This window comes from Vulpes vulpes, chromosome 12 (genome assembly GCF_048418805.1).
Source record: "Vulpes vulpes isolate BD-2025 chromosome 12, VulVul3, whole genome shotgun sequence".
Taxonomy (NCBI): Eukaryota; Metazoa; Chordata; class Mammalia; order Carnivora; family Canidae; genus Vulpes; species Vulpes vulpes.
In genome coordinates this window covers 89,680,802-89,697,193 of record NC_132791.1, presented here as the reverse complement: position 1 = coordinate 89,697,193, position 16,392 = coordinate 89,680,802, and the positions used below count along the sequence as shown (strand labels likewise).

The window sequence follows — 16,392 nt, the reverse complement described above, 5'->3', positions numbered from 1 at the left end:
GTATGGAAATAGATGTTTATTTAAAAGGATCCAGTTACAATGTAATGAAGATAGGAGGTGCAATGAAGAGAATAAGATAAAGGAGACACTGCACATAGTTGAAGGAGAGGGAGAGCTAGTTTGATAGTTGTATAGAAGTGGATACTCAAATTATTTAATAAACACTCATTACTCTTCTATAAAGCATCCCTAGAAAATAAGTTGATTATCACCCCATTTTACAGATGAGGAAACTGTGACATGCCCCTTAGAGTTTTAGCACATTAATCTCAGCTTGCTAATTGGCAATGTATCTGAGTTGTAATTTAGCTATGATAAGAAACATTAATGTTTCTCCCCCCACTCCCCTAGAATCTGTAGTTTAACCCAGAAGAATGATCCCCTTAACTTATCTGCCACACAACTCGTCAGTATTCCATCATGACATCTCAACACTACCATATATTTTATGACCAGAAAAATCAAGCACGTTTCAAGGAAATCTTAGCAGCAAGAAATCCATACTATGAAATCACTTGCTAATATTTCTAATATTTAAGTACTGCCCGAATTTATTCTGGCTTTCTTTGTATTCGTGAGAATGGACACAAGTAAAATATTTTCATGTGATTTATTGCAGAATAACAGCTGGGCCTTTTGGGAATATGAATCATAGACCACTGTCATAAAGCAACTTATGTTTGAAAACTTTTTGGAATAATAATTGGTTTGGGACAATGCTTTTTATTTCTAAATAAGAAAATAAATTTCTTAAGAAGACATGTCATTAGAGATTTGAGTGAAAAAAATCATGTGGATTTGTTTAAGTGGCATCAAAATGGATACAAGATCATCAGTTGCTCAGATAATATGCTTTTAAAAATGGCTATTTAGACAGTCAAAAAATACATTTTCAGCATATTTAGAAGCTAACCACATTCCTTCCCCCAATCAAACTTTAGGGTGATAGAAATTATGCTTTTAGAAGAAGACAAATAAGAGAAGAGCTCCTGTTAGAGAAATATCTAATTTACCTTTCTGGAAATCATTTTATTTTGTTCCAGAGGGGTGGACCATGGAACTTTCTGAGAGAACATGATTATGAAACTGTTGTGCGATTAGAGCTCAGGAGGGAGGGACTGTTTTGACTCCCTTGTTACTATGTGAGCGCTGGAATTCTGCAACCAGAAGGATCCGCGACAGTTGGGAACGACAGTTGTATGAGTAGCAAGCAGAAGACAAATGTGTGTGTCCTGTTACTCCTGCTCTGAGCACTACATACCACGACTGTGCCAAGACAAGATTTCCTGCTTGCATCAATATTTTTTATAATTACCAAGCCTCCTGTGCATAATCCATTAATAGTAAAAAAAAAAAATCTTACAAATAATATCTACGCTGTCTTTAGGTTAGACAGCCATCTGGTTAGCTGATACTATGCATACACACACACACACACACACACACACACACAGCCTTATTTAGACGCCTTATTATAATCCTTGTTACATATCCAATTATCTACTATAAATCAAGCTCTACCTCCTCCTGGAGAAATTAAAATAGCTGAAATTTACAGACTACTTAAAACATGTTCAAGTTTACCATTATATCTTATTGTCCTTTTATTAGGGCTTACTCTGGTCTTTCATTCACTGGCTTATCTTTGCTATTTATTAATCTTTGTTTCATTTTTCTCAGTCTCTAGACCTTTCATTCTTTTGCTCTTCGTCTAATTTGCCCCAATTTGAACTTTGACTCCAGATTCTTGGGGATCTTTTGTATTAATACCTGCAGATATTTTGGCATAATAGGGACCACCACGAAAACAAGATCTCGATAAACTCAAAATCATAAATCAAACCATGAGCTCTTGCAAACAAAAAATTAAATGAAATAGTGTAGGATAGTACAGCCCTGAGTTTAGGGAAGGAAAAGATGGTGGGTTTTAGGGTTGTTTACCAGAAGCAATTTAGTCGCAAAATTTCATTCAATCAACAGAGAGAACTTCTTAGAGCTCAACATGTTTAAAAAGCCAGAAGCTGGTGAGTTTGGGACCTGGTCAGGTCTGGGGTAGCAGAGATGTTCATGTAGGAGGTAAACATTGGGAGTCAAGCTGTATTTGGAGAAAGAGAGCACTAGTGAAGCTGGGGGCGGAGTTGTGGGGTTGGCAGTTTATTTACAGAAAGGAAAGGCTGCGTATAACCAGTGATTTAGAAGGGAAACGTGAAATGCTTTTTTATGCTCTGTTGAATCCTGTCCTGGAACCTGGTTTACACAACTAGTATACCCCCGTGCTGGTGCTGGAATTTCATAACTATAGATATGAACCCTATTAAAGTGAAAAACTGCTAGAGATTATATATATGTAATATATACATATATTAATATGATAGATATATTTACACTTGAATTACAAAATACACTAAGGAAAATATAAGGCATATTTTTGAGGTAGGTCCCACCTACTTGCCCCAATCCTACACTGCTGCAGATGAGGGAGCAAAGGAAAGACTCAGGGGCAGCCGGGGTGGTCTGGAGGTTCAGGATGTGGTCTTTTCTGCAGACAGTCAGGGTCCTTGTGACACCATGCGTGGTTGTACTTTGGACATGTTACTTAACCTCTCGAAGCCTGAGTTCCTTTGTCAGTGGCATGTGGTTAACAACAGTACTTGTATAGCGAGTTATTGTTATTTGAAATAAACTTGAGCTCTAATCACACAAATTCACTTTGGAATATTTTAGATTTACAGAAAACAGACAAAGATGGTACAAAGAGCTACCATACACCCTCACTCACCCATTTCCCTCCATTGTTAACACCTTACATGACCATGATGCGTTTGTCAAAAACGAGAGGACATTACTATTAACTCTAGACCTTATTTGGATGCCACCAAATTTTTTCACTGATGTCATCTTGATATCCCAGGATTCCATCCTAGGCACCAAGTTACATTTACTTATCATGTCTCCTCCATCTCCAGAGACTTATTTCAGGTCTTATTTCCTGCACTTGGCAGAGTGCAGGAAATGCAATAAGGAATTGGTCAACGTTTATGTGTGTGCCACAGTTATAACTAGGTGACAGGCACTGAGTGCTTTAGAGATACCAACTTATGGGGCACCTGGATGGCTCAGTCCGTTTAGCATCCCACTCTTGCCTTTGGCTCAGGTCATGAACTCATGTATCATGAGATAGAGCCCCTCTGGGTCAGGCTCCATGCTCAGTGGGGAATCTGAATATTCTCTCCCTCTGCCCTTTCTTTTCCTCTAAAATAAATAAATAAATCTTAAAAAAAAAAAAAGGAGAAATACCAACTCATCATCTTCATAATAATTCTATGAAGACGTGAATTACATCTCCTTTCCAGATGAGTAAACTGAGGCACAGGAAATTCAAATAAATTGCCCAAGAGCATGTTTCTGGCAGAGCTGGGATGAAGTCCAGGCTTCTGATCACCAGGTTGCCTTTGTGAGTGTTTAATACACGCTGTTATTAGTAGTAGATTCTGGAACTGGTTAATTCTTTCCAGGGCAGTGGGGTTTCCCAGCCCCCATTTCTCACTAAGAATATGCCCGATTTTTAACCCTCTTTAATTCCACAATTATAGCAACTTAGAAAGAAAAGGTATGGCACGTGGATTGAATTAGCCAGGAGCACTCGGGGAATAGCTTTTCCTATAGATCACTTTTTTTTAACCCTTGTTCTGCCATATTTTTTCTTAATTTTAGAGACACACATAGCTACCTTTCTTTCTTTCTCTCCTACCCTTCCTTCTCTTCTTTCTTTCTTCTTTCTTTCTTTCTTTCTTTCTTTCTTTTTTTCTTTCTTTCTTTCTTTCTTTTCTTCTTTCTTTCTTTCTTTTCTTTCTAAAATATTTTATTTCTCTATTTATTTGACAGAGAGAGAGAGAGCACAGCAGGCAGAGTGGCAGGCAGGCAGCAGAAGAGGGAGAAGCAGACTTCCTGCTGAGCAGGGAGCCCAATGTGTGGCTTGATCCTAGGACCCTGAGATCATGACCTGAGCCAAAGGCAGACACTCAACAGACTGAGCCACCTAGGGCCTTCTTTTCTTTTCTTTTCTTTTCTTTTCTTTTCTTTTCTTTTCTTTTCTTTTCTTTTCTTCTTTTCTTTTCTTTTCTTTTCTTCTTTTCTTTTTTCTTTTCTTTTCTTTCTCTTTCTTTCTTTCTTTCTTTCTTTCTTTCTTTCTTTCTTTCTTTCTTTCAAGATTTTATTTATTTATTCATGAGAGACACACAGAGAGAGGCAGAGACGTAGGCAAAGGGAGAGGCAGGCTCCCCACGGTGATCCTGATGTGGGACTCGATTCCAGGACCCCAGGATCATGACCTCAGCTGAAGGCAGGTGCTCAACTGCTGAGCTACCCAGACACCCCCCTTCCTTCTTTTCAACATAAAATGCTTCAGCCATGAAACCTCAATCAAAGCTGTACCAAAGAGAAACATTTTTTTAAAATCTGAGGATGAAGATTAAAAGTAAGCAAAACTAGTGGAGTGGCTGGTGAGTGAGAGCCAGGGAATGACATAAAAGGAGAAAGAGTAGGGTGCGAATCAAGGAAGGATGGAGTGGGGGGTCTCCAGTCAGACTCTGCCAGGAGCCAGCTTGACAATGTTGTAAATCCACATGGCCACTTCATATTTCCATTCCCCAGTCTGCAAAATAAGTCAATCCCTTCTAACTGTATTTTCTGACATTGAGGCCAGAAATACAAGCCTTCCATGTTGTTTGAATGAAAATGCAAAAGTAAGAAAACAGTAAAGTTGGCATGAAAACCTGGATAGGCAAACTGAGAGATGAGTTGGACTCAGACTATGACAAAGGGGCCATCTTGAGAGCAGGGCCTGCCACCAATAGAGTAGAATCTGAAAGTAACTGGAGGGATTGCACTCGAGTGGAAAGGAGTTATGGTTTCCTCATTCATTTTTTCAACAAACATCTGTTGCGACACTATTCTAGGTGGTCGGGTTCAGTGGAGCACATATCAAGCCCTCTTTACTCATGGCCCTCATATTCTATTTGAGGATTGAGAGATAAAAGACAAGGAAATCAGCAAGATAATTCTGGAATGCTGGATGTTATAAAGGAAATGAACGGAGTGATAAGATGGAGGGTATGGGGTAGGGGCAGGGGTATCCACACTTTAGATATGCGAAGATAGAGAATGCTTAATTGACATAAGTTCAGTTTGTGAACACAGTGGGGAAGATGAGACCCTTAAATCCTTTGGCAATCAATAATGCGGCTTTATTTACAATGCAGTAAATGTGTATACCCAAACAGCTTTCAACAGGAGGTTTGAAACTGTTTTACCAGAGATGTTAAGAAGTAGAGCACATGACAGTATTTTAAGTTATTTAGGAGTCATTCTTCCTGGAAAGAGGAGACTAGCATGAAGGCCTCTGGTCCTCTGAGGCTATGGTCCAATCAAGCACGCCCCAGTCAGGTCTCCCCTTGGATACAGGAGGCTGCAGTCTAATTCAGAGCTTTTCCTTTTTGTTTTAATTTTCAAAGATTTTATTTATTTATTTATTTATTTATTTATTTATTTATTTATTTGAGAGAGACTGGGAGAGAGAGCATGAGCAGAGAGAGGGAGAAGCTGACGCCCTGCTGGACAGGGAGCCCAATGCAGGGCTTGATCCTAGGACACTAAGATCAAGACCTGAGCCAAAGGCAGATGCTTAACCTAAGACTGAGCCACCCAGGAGCCCCAAATTCAGAGCTTTTCCAATTTCCCATTTTCCCTGGCAGCTGCAGGGAAAATAGTAGTGAGAGTTACAATAGTAGCTAACATTCATTGAGAACTTTATCAGTTCCAGGCTTTATGACCAGTATTTCACTCAATCCTGTCTTTACCCCCGCAAGGAAGGTACTAGAACTTAAAGAGATGAGAGCAACCTTTCCCACGTCACCAGTGTCCTCTCTGAGTGGCATGCAGGTCTGAACCCAAAGCCCACGGGACTTGTTTCATCTGACAAGACAGTCTCCTAGGTTTGTGTTAACGCACGCTGCATTTCCAGGTAACGGTAGTCCTGGTGTCTGCCGTGGACTGAATTGTGCCTCCTTCGCACAGCCAGATTCATGTTAAAGCCCTATGCTCAGTGGGACTGTATATGGAAATAGGGTCTCTGGGAGGTAATTAAGTTAAATGAAATCATAAGTGTGGGCCCTGATCCCATAGGATTAGGGTCCTTCTGAGATCCCAGAGTGCTCACTGGCTCTCAGAAGAAATGTCCCGTGAGGACACAGGGCAGAGGCAGCTGGCCAGCGACACACCAGGAAGAGAGCTCTCACCAGAAATCAAATCTGATGACCCTTGATCTTGAACTTTCAGCTTCCACATCTGTGAGGAAATAAATTTCTAATGTTTGAGTGGCCCGATCGATGGTACTCTGCGTAGCAGCCCTGGCCAACAAATACAATGTCTTAGATTATTGCACCTGCTTGCCTCCACGTGGTTAGATCAAGGATAAAGTTGGACCATTTCGATCACAGAGAAGGTTGAAGGCCAGTGCCTCTTTCTAGAGCTCCCCAGTATTCCAGTTGTGGAAATTGTTTATGAAGAATTGTTTGAGGAACCGCAAATCTCACTTCCATTAAGTCACTTCTGGTCTTCTTTCACCAAAGAGCACACCAAAAAAATACTCATTAACTCTCCTATTAGTTGGCATTGAACTCAGTGCTTTTAAATGGAGTTAGAGACCGGGTTTCTTGTACTAGCGTGTCCTGTAAGGGTAATAGTATCGATATTGGCATAAATGTGAATTAAATCATCCTTCTTAAAAGTAGACTTGGTTAAAATTAGTCATTTTCTCTTCTCCCCTTTAAACATCATACCATCCGGACTTCCCCATTTTCATCACACAATCTATCAGCTTCTCAAAACTTGAAAATGAGGACTTTTTTTTTTTCCATTTGTTTTCCTTCTTTCTCCACAGACGCAGAACATGATAGAGCTATTGCAATGTTTTTCATAAAATATAACCTTTAAGCTTAAGCATCTCAATATTCTCTGGGCTGTAGGCATGGATCTACACGTACTAGCTCTGTGGCTGCAGGTAGATTATTTGGCATTTCTAAGCCTCTCTTTCTTCATCTGAAGTATGGGTTTATAGTGGGGATTAAATGAGTTTACACAGGAAAGGCTGACAAGTCATAAATTCTCAATTAACTGTCAATTACTACCACAACCACTATTGGTCCTATTACTATCGCTGCGGATACAAGTGCTATTATTCCCATTGCTGCTCTTACAAGTCTACTATAGTAATTTCTGTCCATACAAATACTACTTTACACTTCTGCTGGGAAAAGCACTACAGTGACAGATCCTAAATCCATCAATGACAATAATTTTTCTTAAAAAGATCATTCTCGGTCCAGACGTCTCCAAATAACTACCAACTGCAGTATCACGACCAAATTCTTCCCTAATGATGGCCGAGAAGGCTTTTCCCTGGCTGTCTGTTGCCTCCCCATTCTGTCTTCATAGCTCATTACTAGGACAGTCCAGGTATATATTTCCTCATCTGCATAGTTTTTTTTTTTTTTTTTTTTGCATAGTTATTAATAGCTCCCTGTTCCCTCTCAAAAGTGTCCTGGTTTGGTTGCTACGTTTATAGGGCCACCCTACTTGTTTCACATTTGCTTTGACTTTCCGCTCCAGCCAGCAACACCATCACACACAGTTCACTTGCTCTCACCTTCAAGCTATTCCCCCTGCCTGGAATGCTGTTCTCATACCACTGCCAAATCATGAACTTTCTCTCCTTCAGAACCCTACTCAGAACTCACCCTCGGGATGAAACTTTCTCTGATAATACTGCCCTCCACCCAATCCAGAAAGCTCTCAGCAATCATGTAAATAACTCTGTATAACTTTAATTGGCTCTGTTTATAAGCTCCTTCTTGTATCTTTTTCCCCTCCAGGTATTTTTTCTACGTGTTTATCCTGTCTCCATTAATTTGTAAACTCCCAGAGGGCAAGGCCTGAACACAGGTTGGTGTTGGCATAATGTGGATGAACAGTTAGGGCTGCGTGGCAGACAGTGCAAACCTTGATTACTAATCTGTAAAAACAAAAACAAAAACAAAAAAACACACAAATAAACCAAAACCCCAAATCCCCAACAACCATCCTTTGTTAAGGCTTTGCTTGTGATGGCCTGAGACTACTAACCGAATGTGAGAATACAGCTAGTTTCTGCTAGTGTCCAGTTAACTAGGATAAAATCAACAGTTAAAGGCTCTCCATAATGGGGGGGGGGGGGGGGGCGCTGACATATTCTGATCTAGAAGAATGAGCATACAAGGCACATTAGGGAGATTCTTTTGCTTCGCAGGTGTACCCTTGTCCCTTCAAGACTTCATTCAGGTCCATCTCGGAAGGGAAAGAATATTTACTTTCAAAACAGAGCTAAAAAGCAAACAAAGCCTCAGAAAACATACAATACCACCTTGTTCTGAGTTTGTGCTAAGAGGGGAGGGGAAATGAATCTAATTTAGAAGGCCTTGTGTGTGTGTGTGTGTGTGTGTGTGTGTGTGTAACAGACAGGACAGGACAGCACAGGGTCCAAGCTCTTGGGGATCATCAGCGAGGTGGATTGTTCACTTCGGTCCAGGTAACAAAGGGACAGCCCGGGCAAAAGGCTCCTTTCTCCCTGCGGGGAGGGGAAGAAGTGGAAATCCTTTACCGTGACCACCTGCTTCCCTCTCTTCAAACCGGCACAGAAAGTGCCAAATATCTGTGTATCACTCTCGGCCCAGAGCCCACGGCCTAAACCGACGCAGGCGGTGCACCAGATAACATCAAAGCCCCAGGCAGGGGCCCGAAGGGGGGGGGCCGAGGCAGCCGAGGCAACCAGGCGCCTCCCCCTAGCATTTCCTCTCACGCCCACTTCCAACCTAGGAGGCTTTGGGTTTCTGCTTTTGTTGTTTTTAAAATTAAAAGTTAAAAACCCAGGCAGCTTGGGAGCGGACTTTGGCGTTGCAGTTCGGGTAAGTTTTCCGCCGGTTTCTTTTGTCTGGCGTCTGCGGGCAGAGTTGGCGGAGCGGGCGGGGAGGGTTTCGTCGCCGGGTCGCCCCGAAGAGGAGGGGGAGGGGAGGGGAGGGGGAGGAGGAGGAGGGGATTCGGCCGGTGGACGGGAAAGCCCGGCGCGCGCGGAGGGCGGAGGGCGGAGGGGAGGGGAGGGGAGGGGAGGGACGGGCGGCGGCGTGACCCGGCGGCCGGCGGGGAGGAACCTCCGGGATCTCCGCGTGGCGGCGGCGCTGCTGCCGGGCCGCGCGCGGGGCGCAGGGCGGAGGGCGCGGGGCGCAGGGCGGGGGGCGGCGGGGCCGCGCCAGGGGGGAGCCCGAGCCGGGCCGGGCGGCCGCGTGGGAACCGGGGCTGGCGGCCGCGCGGGCGGGGGCGGGGGCGGGGGCGCGGGGCCCCGCGGTGCACTCGCGTCCTGCCAGAAGTGCTCAGCAAGGAAAATGTGTGCAGAGCCTGGCCGTGGCCTGCCCTGGCTTGAACCGCAGTCCGGGTGGGGGGGCTGAACAGCGTTCACGCGGCCAGCAGGGTTGCAGCCCGAGAGAAATAGGGCCCTGGGAACCCCCTTCTTCTTCTTCTTCTTTTTTTTTTTTTTCACTCCGCCCCAAGAGTAGGGTCACCTCCTCCACTGTCCCAGAATTTTTGACAGTTCAAACCGCTGTTCACCATTTACATTTACCTTCTGGTTAAAAAAAGAAAAAAAAAAAGAAAAAGTTTTTTTTCTTTCCCCCCCTTACATTCCGACACCATTTGCGAAACTGTATTTAATTTGCCCACAAGACAAGTCGAAGCGAGCTACTGTACCGGTTAGCTGGATTTCCCTGCGTTCTGATGACCAGGAAGTTAGAACTGCAGGCGGAATTAGGAAAAAGGCATTGCATTTAGGAAATTCGAAACTAGGAAATAGGAAGCTGTCCCGGATCGCCGGTATTTCAAAGGAAAGTTTAATGTTGATTTGCCGCTCAAAAGTTGTGAGTCGTCTGTTTAAGGGGGGAGGGGGACTCTTTTTAACGAGCTAAAATAGCAGAATTATCTATTATAATTCTAAATTGCATGCTTAATCTGTTGGGAAGCTCACAACAATGGCAAAAATCCCATACAAACACTGTGTTCACCAAGTATGTGGTTAAAAATATACTCATTCAGTTTGGATTTTGATTTAGCAAGTGACACCAAGGAGAATTAATCATGATCAAGCTACCTTAATCTTTATCCTCTGACAGTTTAGATGTACTTTAATATCTTTTATTCAAATGCCCAGTTGGGAAGTTATAGCACATACTGTTTTTTGTGATTGCCATCCATTAAATAGCCTTTATTTTTATAAAAGACAGACGATTACATCACACTGAAAATTTAAAGATTGCATTATTTCATTGCCAGGTTGGGAGTATAGTATGCTAAACAACGTCATTTCAAATGTAGGCAGTTGTTGGGTGATCTTTGCTCTCATGACCAAATTTAGTTTTTAATAGGTAATCCTTCCTCCCCCCCCCCCCCAACTTAGGTGACATTACTTTCGGTCACAAGCTCGCCCTTATTGAGTATTCCATTTTTAATCATTCCTATTCTGGTGCATTAAAGCTTTTTCTTAGTTCAGATGAGCTAGAGGTAGGACTTCCTCAGGGGACTTTTCGGGGTCAACCCTAGCAGGAAAAGCCTCGATGTCTTTCTGGAAGCCCCAGGGAACAAAACAATTCAAGTCTGCACAGATGGGCCCGCGTAGTGGGTGTACGGTCGTTTAGCATATTTATTCCTTAAAAGGGGAAAGCAGTTTGGTTTAATCTGAGAAATTTTTCCTGCATCCAAATTTCTGCCTCGCCTCATTCCCCCCCGAAGTTCAACGTGGCTCCTCCAGGCAAGGACTCTCGCCTGCTTCGCCCGGCGTACGTGAGCCCCCTCCCGCCCCGGTTTCCAACAGCGCACAGTAGGTCTAACCCCGAAACACCTTCCTTATCAGTGCCCTGGCCCAGCCCCTCCCGACTCTTTCCATAGATTACACGCGCTCCCAGCTTCCTCTGACTGCTTTCTAGCAGCCAGGGGCAGAGTGGTTTAGGGCCAGTACCCCGCCTGCCCCCGCCCCTCCTTCCCCGGGCCCCCCGCCCGCCGGGCCCCCCGTGCCCCCCGTGCCCCCCGTGCCCCCCGTGCCCTCGGCTGTCAGGCGGGCAGGCAGGGGTTAACCGCGCCGGCAGCCCCGGCTCTGGGAACCACCGGCGGGCTCCGGAGCGGCCTCTGGAATAACCTTGGCTTCCCTCAATCTTTTAATAGAACATCCGCCACCAAGAAGTGGTTTCAGTTCAGGGTTAATAATATGTCCCCCTTCCACCCTCCAAACCGACACCCCGCCCCCCCTCCCTCCCCGTTTTTTTTTTTTAAGTTGTTTTTCAAAGTTAATGAGTTTCAAGTTTCACAATGACTTTCCCCTTCCCTCTACGCGTTGCTGAGGAAACCCCCTTGGGGTCCCCCTCCCCCCCCCCCCGCGCAGCCCTCCCTTCTCCTTCCCCTCCCCCATACGGCCCGGGCGGGGGGCGGGCCTGGGAGACCCCATGACGTCACCGGCCCGGCCCACATCCTGCTTTAGAAAGTAAAGAGACGGTAAAGAGAAACTACCGCCCCGCCCGTCCCCGCCCGTCCCCGCCCCTCTTCCCGGACCAACCGCCCCCAACTGCGCGACCCGGCCAGGCCTTCCCCGGGCCGCGTGACCCGCCGGGCCCGCCCCTCCGCCCCCGCCGGGCGCCAGTCCCCGAGCCGGCGCGACCCCGGTGCCCGCCCCTCGCGTCCCTAACCCCGCCCCTCCCCCTCGGGCCGCGCCGCCGCCTCCTCCCGCCCCCCCACCGCGTCCCTGCGGCGGCCGGGCGGGGCGGAGCCGCAGGCGGGGGGCGAGGGGGGAGGCGCGGCCCGGGACCCGCCCCGCCCCGCCCCGCCGGGGAGACCCAGGGCTCCGGGCTCCACGCGGGCCCCGGCCGGGGCACCACCCGTCCCCGCCCCGCGCACGGCGGCCGGCCGCGCCCGTCCGCCTGGGCCCCTCCCCCGCCGGGGACGCCCCCTCCCCCGCCCGCGCGCCGGGCTCGCGGCCTCCCCGCCTCCCGCCCCCGGGGATCCCCTGCCGCCCCGCCCACCCGCGGGAAAGCCGCGGACCTTCGCCCTCCCTCCCCCGCGCCGCCCGGCCCGCGCTGCTCGCGTCGCCCCTAAAGACGCTAAACGTGCCCTACTCTGCCCCGGGGAGAGGTAAAGCCCGCGCCCGCCCTCCGCGCCCCGGGGCCGCTCTCCCGCCGCGCCGCCCCCTCCCCGCCGGCGGTCATGCCGCGGCCCGGGGCCGGCGAGCGCGGCCGCCTCCCCCGCCCGGCGCCGGCGGCCCCCGCCCGCGCGCCCCGCGCTCCCCCCCGCCCCCCGGCCGGCTCCCCTGTTTAATATTTCAGCGCTGGGTGGTGTGAGCGCCAGTCGCCGGCCTCCAGGGTGGCTGCTGCTGGGGCGGCGGCGGCGGCGGCGGCGGCGGCGGCGGCGGGGAGGGGGCCGGAGCCCGGGGGCCGGGAGCAGCCGCGGGGGGAGGCGATGTTTGTGTTTGGGGTTGTCAAGTGAAGGAGGGATCCCGGGCGCCGCCGCCGCCGCCGCCGCCGCCGCACGGGGGTCGCGGAGACTCCGAGCTGCGGCCGCCGCCATCAGCAGCGCAGCTCCCGGGCCGGCTGCAGCGGCAGCGGCTCCGCCGGGCGTCCTGGCAGCAGGTTCGGCGCGGGCTGGGCGGCGGGGGGAGGGGGCAGGACCGCGTCCCCCTGCGCGGGCGGGGGGCGTGCGGGCGCGCGCGCGTGTGTGTGTCTGTGTGTGTGTGTGTGTGTGTGTGTGTGTGTGCAGCCGCCGACCTTGCGGAGGGGATGGCTGCGTGCGGGCGACACTTGGCACTTCTGGGCGCCCTCGCCGCGCGCGAGCGGCCCGAGCTGCGGTCCTGCGAGGCGAGCAGGTACGGAGGGACCCAGCCTCCCCACCCGCGTTCCAGCCGCAGACGCATTTTTGCAAGAGGGTGGGGGGGGGTGAGGGAGACCAGGCCTCGGCTTCCCAACCTCCCGGCTTTGTGGCTTTCTTTCCCCTTCGTTCTTTGCTCTAAGTGCCTGTTTACTCCCAGCCACCTGGGTAGTTTCTTTCCGGGTTGGGAGTACGCGCCTGCAGCACTTGGGAAGCGGGCGGAGGGTCTGGGCGCGGGTCGGCTCCGGCTCGCCCTGGGGTCGGGCTGGGGAAGGAGTTGCTGCTGGGCAGGGGAGGGGAGGGGAGGGGAGGGGAGGGGGCGGTGGCGGAGCCGGAGCCGGAGCCGGCGGCGAGGAGGAGTCTCAGGGCTGCCGCGCTCGCCTCATACCGTCCTCCTCCTCCTCCTCCTCCTCCTCCTCCTCCTCCTCCTCCTCCTCCTCCTCCTCTCCTCTCCGCATCCACTCCGGGCTCCTTCCTGAGCTGGCACTTCCATTCCCCCCTCCTCCTGGCATGCGAAGCGCTTTGTTCAGTGCAGCGTTGCAGAGGGGTTTTCCCAGGCTCCGCCCTCCACATTCATTCATGTTTTTTCTCCTTGCAACTGTCTTTACGCTTTTTGATCGTGTCATGTTTTTGCTCCATGTGGTATTTATTCCTTCCCTGCAAAGGAACGCTTTATGACTCGTCCTAGTCGCTCTAGTGCCGCTGTCTTTGCATCTGCTCGCTCCCCCCCCCCCCCCACCAGGATTTAGACCTGGGATGGGCAGCTAGGGACAGCGGGGAGGCAGGGAACCGGCTGGCAGAGAGCTGTTACTGATTGGGGGGATTTGCAGGTTTTGTATTTATGCTCCCCATACGGGGTCACGTGATTGGATCGCATTCGGAGTTCACGCTTTAAAAACTTCCGAATATCTCGAGCATTTAAAAGCTTTTAAGTTTAACGAGGAATGCGGTTAAGGCGGCGTACAGTTTGCTGGGCCCCAACGTCTCTGAACGTCGATGGAATCAAGCTTCGTGAATCGGGTGGTGGATTGTCTTTAACTAAAGCAGGGAGTTGAGGAACCAAATCCTTTATGGATCATTTAGCACGGTGCCGGATGAAGTAGATGGTGGTTGGCCATCGTGTTTCTTATTCTTCTCTCTGCAGTTAAAATAAAAATTGCAAGTGATTTTGTGCGGTGCCCCCACGTAGCCCTTATCAGGGGTGAGATACTGAGGTTACATGTAGCCTTCTTGGCTTCTGTTTCTCCTCTGCTATAATGAGGTCATAGATTTCTAAAACTTTACACTGGGATATTACATCTAGTCTTTCCCATTTAGGCTTTGTTAGGAGAATTAATATTTGAATATTTTTTGTGTGCCAGGCAACAGGCAAAGCGTCTACATTGTTTAGGCTGGACCTCACAACAACCTTGTGAGGTGGATACCATTTCCTAGTTTTATAGTTGGGACATCTGATCTTAAGAGAGGTTAAGTGCCTTGAACAAGGCCACGCAGTAAGGGGGAAAGCCTGGCTTTGAACTCAGTCCGGTTTGACTCCGAGATATATAGTCATGATTTGTGCTCTCCAGCCTTTTGAATAAAACCACAGAATACCTATTATCTCTGCTGAGGAAATAAGCTCTGAGAGTAGCCGAGTCACGTGGTGCCATATTTTTTTAGTTGCTGACCATGGGCAGGTTAGGCAACCTCTCCCCATCTCCTCTTCTTATCTGTAAAGTAGGTAAGTCATAGCTGCCTTGCCAGTTATTGTTAAGATTGGATTAGGTAATGTGGAGAAAGCACACAGGCACCCTGCTCAGTAAGTACTCTCGTTTCTTCTACAGTACTGGATATAGAATGTTCTAAATCAAAGCATTCCTGCCCCATTCTTGTGTCTTTGCTTAGTGATTAAACATAATTTCAGGCTTAACATCGTCAGGTGTATTCCAGGAAGCTAAAACTAAAGTTTTCGCTCTAGGATCCTTGAGGGTCTCGTAGAATAGGAGGCAGAGGTGGCTGATTTGGGAAGAGGGATGATCGGGTGTGGGGTTATTACCGTGTTGACATGCTGCATATGCGATCACTGTTTTTAGAAGGTAGGAGTCAGGACAGACCAGGTTATGCTGCAGTAACAAATAACTCCCAAACCTCGGCCACTTCCAAACAACGAAGGCCTCTTTCTTGTTTATGTGGCCTAATCATGTTAGATGAGCAAGAGCTCAGCTCTGTGTTGCAACATTCACTGTCTGGAATGGTGCCTGTCCCATGGCAGAGGGAACAGAGCGCTGGAGGATTTTGCTTTGATAACTAAGCAGCCTGGTACCGCCTAGAAACGGTGCATGTCTCCTCCACTCGCAGGTCATTAGCCAGAACTGGTCACACATTGTAGTTTAACACAGGGAGGCATGAAGCATAGTCCTGGCACAGGCCTGAGAGAACATACTGGAATAGTTGGGGAGCAGCTCCGATAGCAACCACATATATTAACTGAATTAATTCAGTAAAACAAGATGAATGAGACCTGGTCCTTGTTCCCAAAGAGCTTATGAAGGAGCAGACGTATTACATACGGCATAATCCTTTTATGGCCTGATGCTGTAACTTTAATCTGTACCCTGTGATGACTTTAAAACACAGTGGGGTGAATCTTTTTCACTCTTCTTTGATAAAGGGACAGTGATTTTCTTTTTCTGTGTTCTTCATAAGAAAGCCCAGGTAGTAGCAAAATGAGATGTCTTATGGTTAATTGAAAGTTAGTAATGTTTTGCAGGTGTCTCTAGCTTGGTTATCTTTTGTTGAATTTAGGTTAGGACTGAACTAAGCCATAACTTTTGAAGTGTCTTTTTCCTTTGAAGGTAGTAAAATGTGATTTGTTTTTTCTCCTTCAGCACATGGATTAATTGATGGATGTTGAGTTTATGGAGCTACCTTTTTGTGACCTGCTCTTCCTACAGTTTCTAAGAAGCAGAAGGGGCCCCTGAATCAAAGAAAATGCCTCGAACTAAACAGATTCATCCCAGAAATCTAAGAGGTAAGGCTCTGTGTTAAAATAGAAGTCAGGTTTACGATAAATCTTATAATAAAGTATTTCTTGGGTGATAGGAATGGCAGCCTGCTAGACATTGGACGCTGCTCCATGGTGAGCACCAGGAATGCTGTTTCTCTTGTTCGCGCTCAGTTTTCCTGCGCAATTTCCGTCTCTCGGGAAATGCTTCATCAATATTTGTTGAATGAATTAATCAGAATTTGACAAAATTACAGTGCCCTCCCAACCAGTAGCGTGGATGTGAAAGTGAGGGATTTACTTTCTCTTAACAGGGATGGCGTTTGCGTTGGAAGAATCTGAAATGAATAATTGGATATTCTTTGCCAACATGAATTTTTTACCCCTCCCCCATACCACCATTGAGATTTATTTTTGTACTA

General features: G+C 48.1%; 1 protein-coding gene across 7 annotated transcripts in view; it reads left to right on the top strand.

Annotated features, from left to right (window-relative positions):
* Window positions 1-8,835: 8,835 nt before the first annotated feature.
* The window catches only part of HIVEP1 (HIVEP zinc finger 1), a 141,599-nt gene continuing 134,042 nt past the window's right edge, over window positions 8,836-16,392 (top strand). For 3 of the 7 annotated variants that reach the window (XM_072729141.1, XM_072729144.1, XM_072729137.1), the window contains exons 1-2: window positions 12,614-12,752; window positions 15,855-15,997. In XM_072729141.1, the coding sequence (XP_072585242.1) occupies window positions 15,958-15,997 (40 nt within the window). In that variant the 5' untranslated portion in view covers window positions 12,614-12,752; window positions 15,855-15,957. Of the gene's footprint in view, window positions 9,000-12,134; window positions 12,259-12,613; window positions 12,753-12,792; window positions 12,986-15,854; window positions 15,998-16,392 lie in introns of those variants that run through there. The other 4 variants (XM_072729142.1, XM_072729138.1, XM_072729140.1 and 1 more) reach the window with 3 other exon arrangements.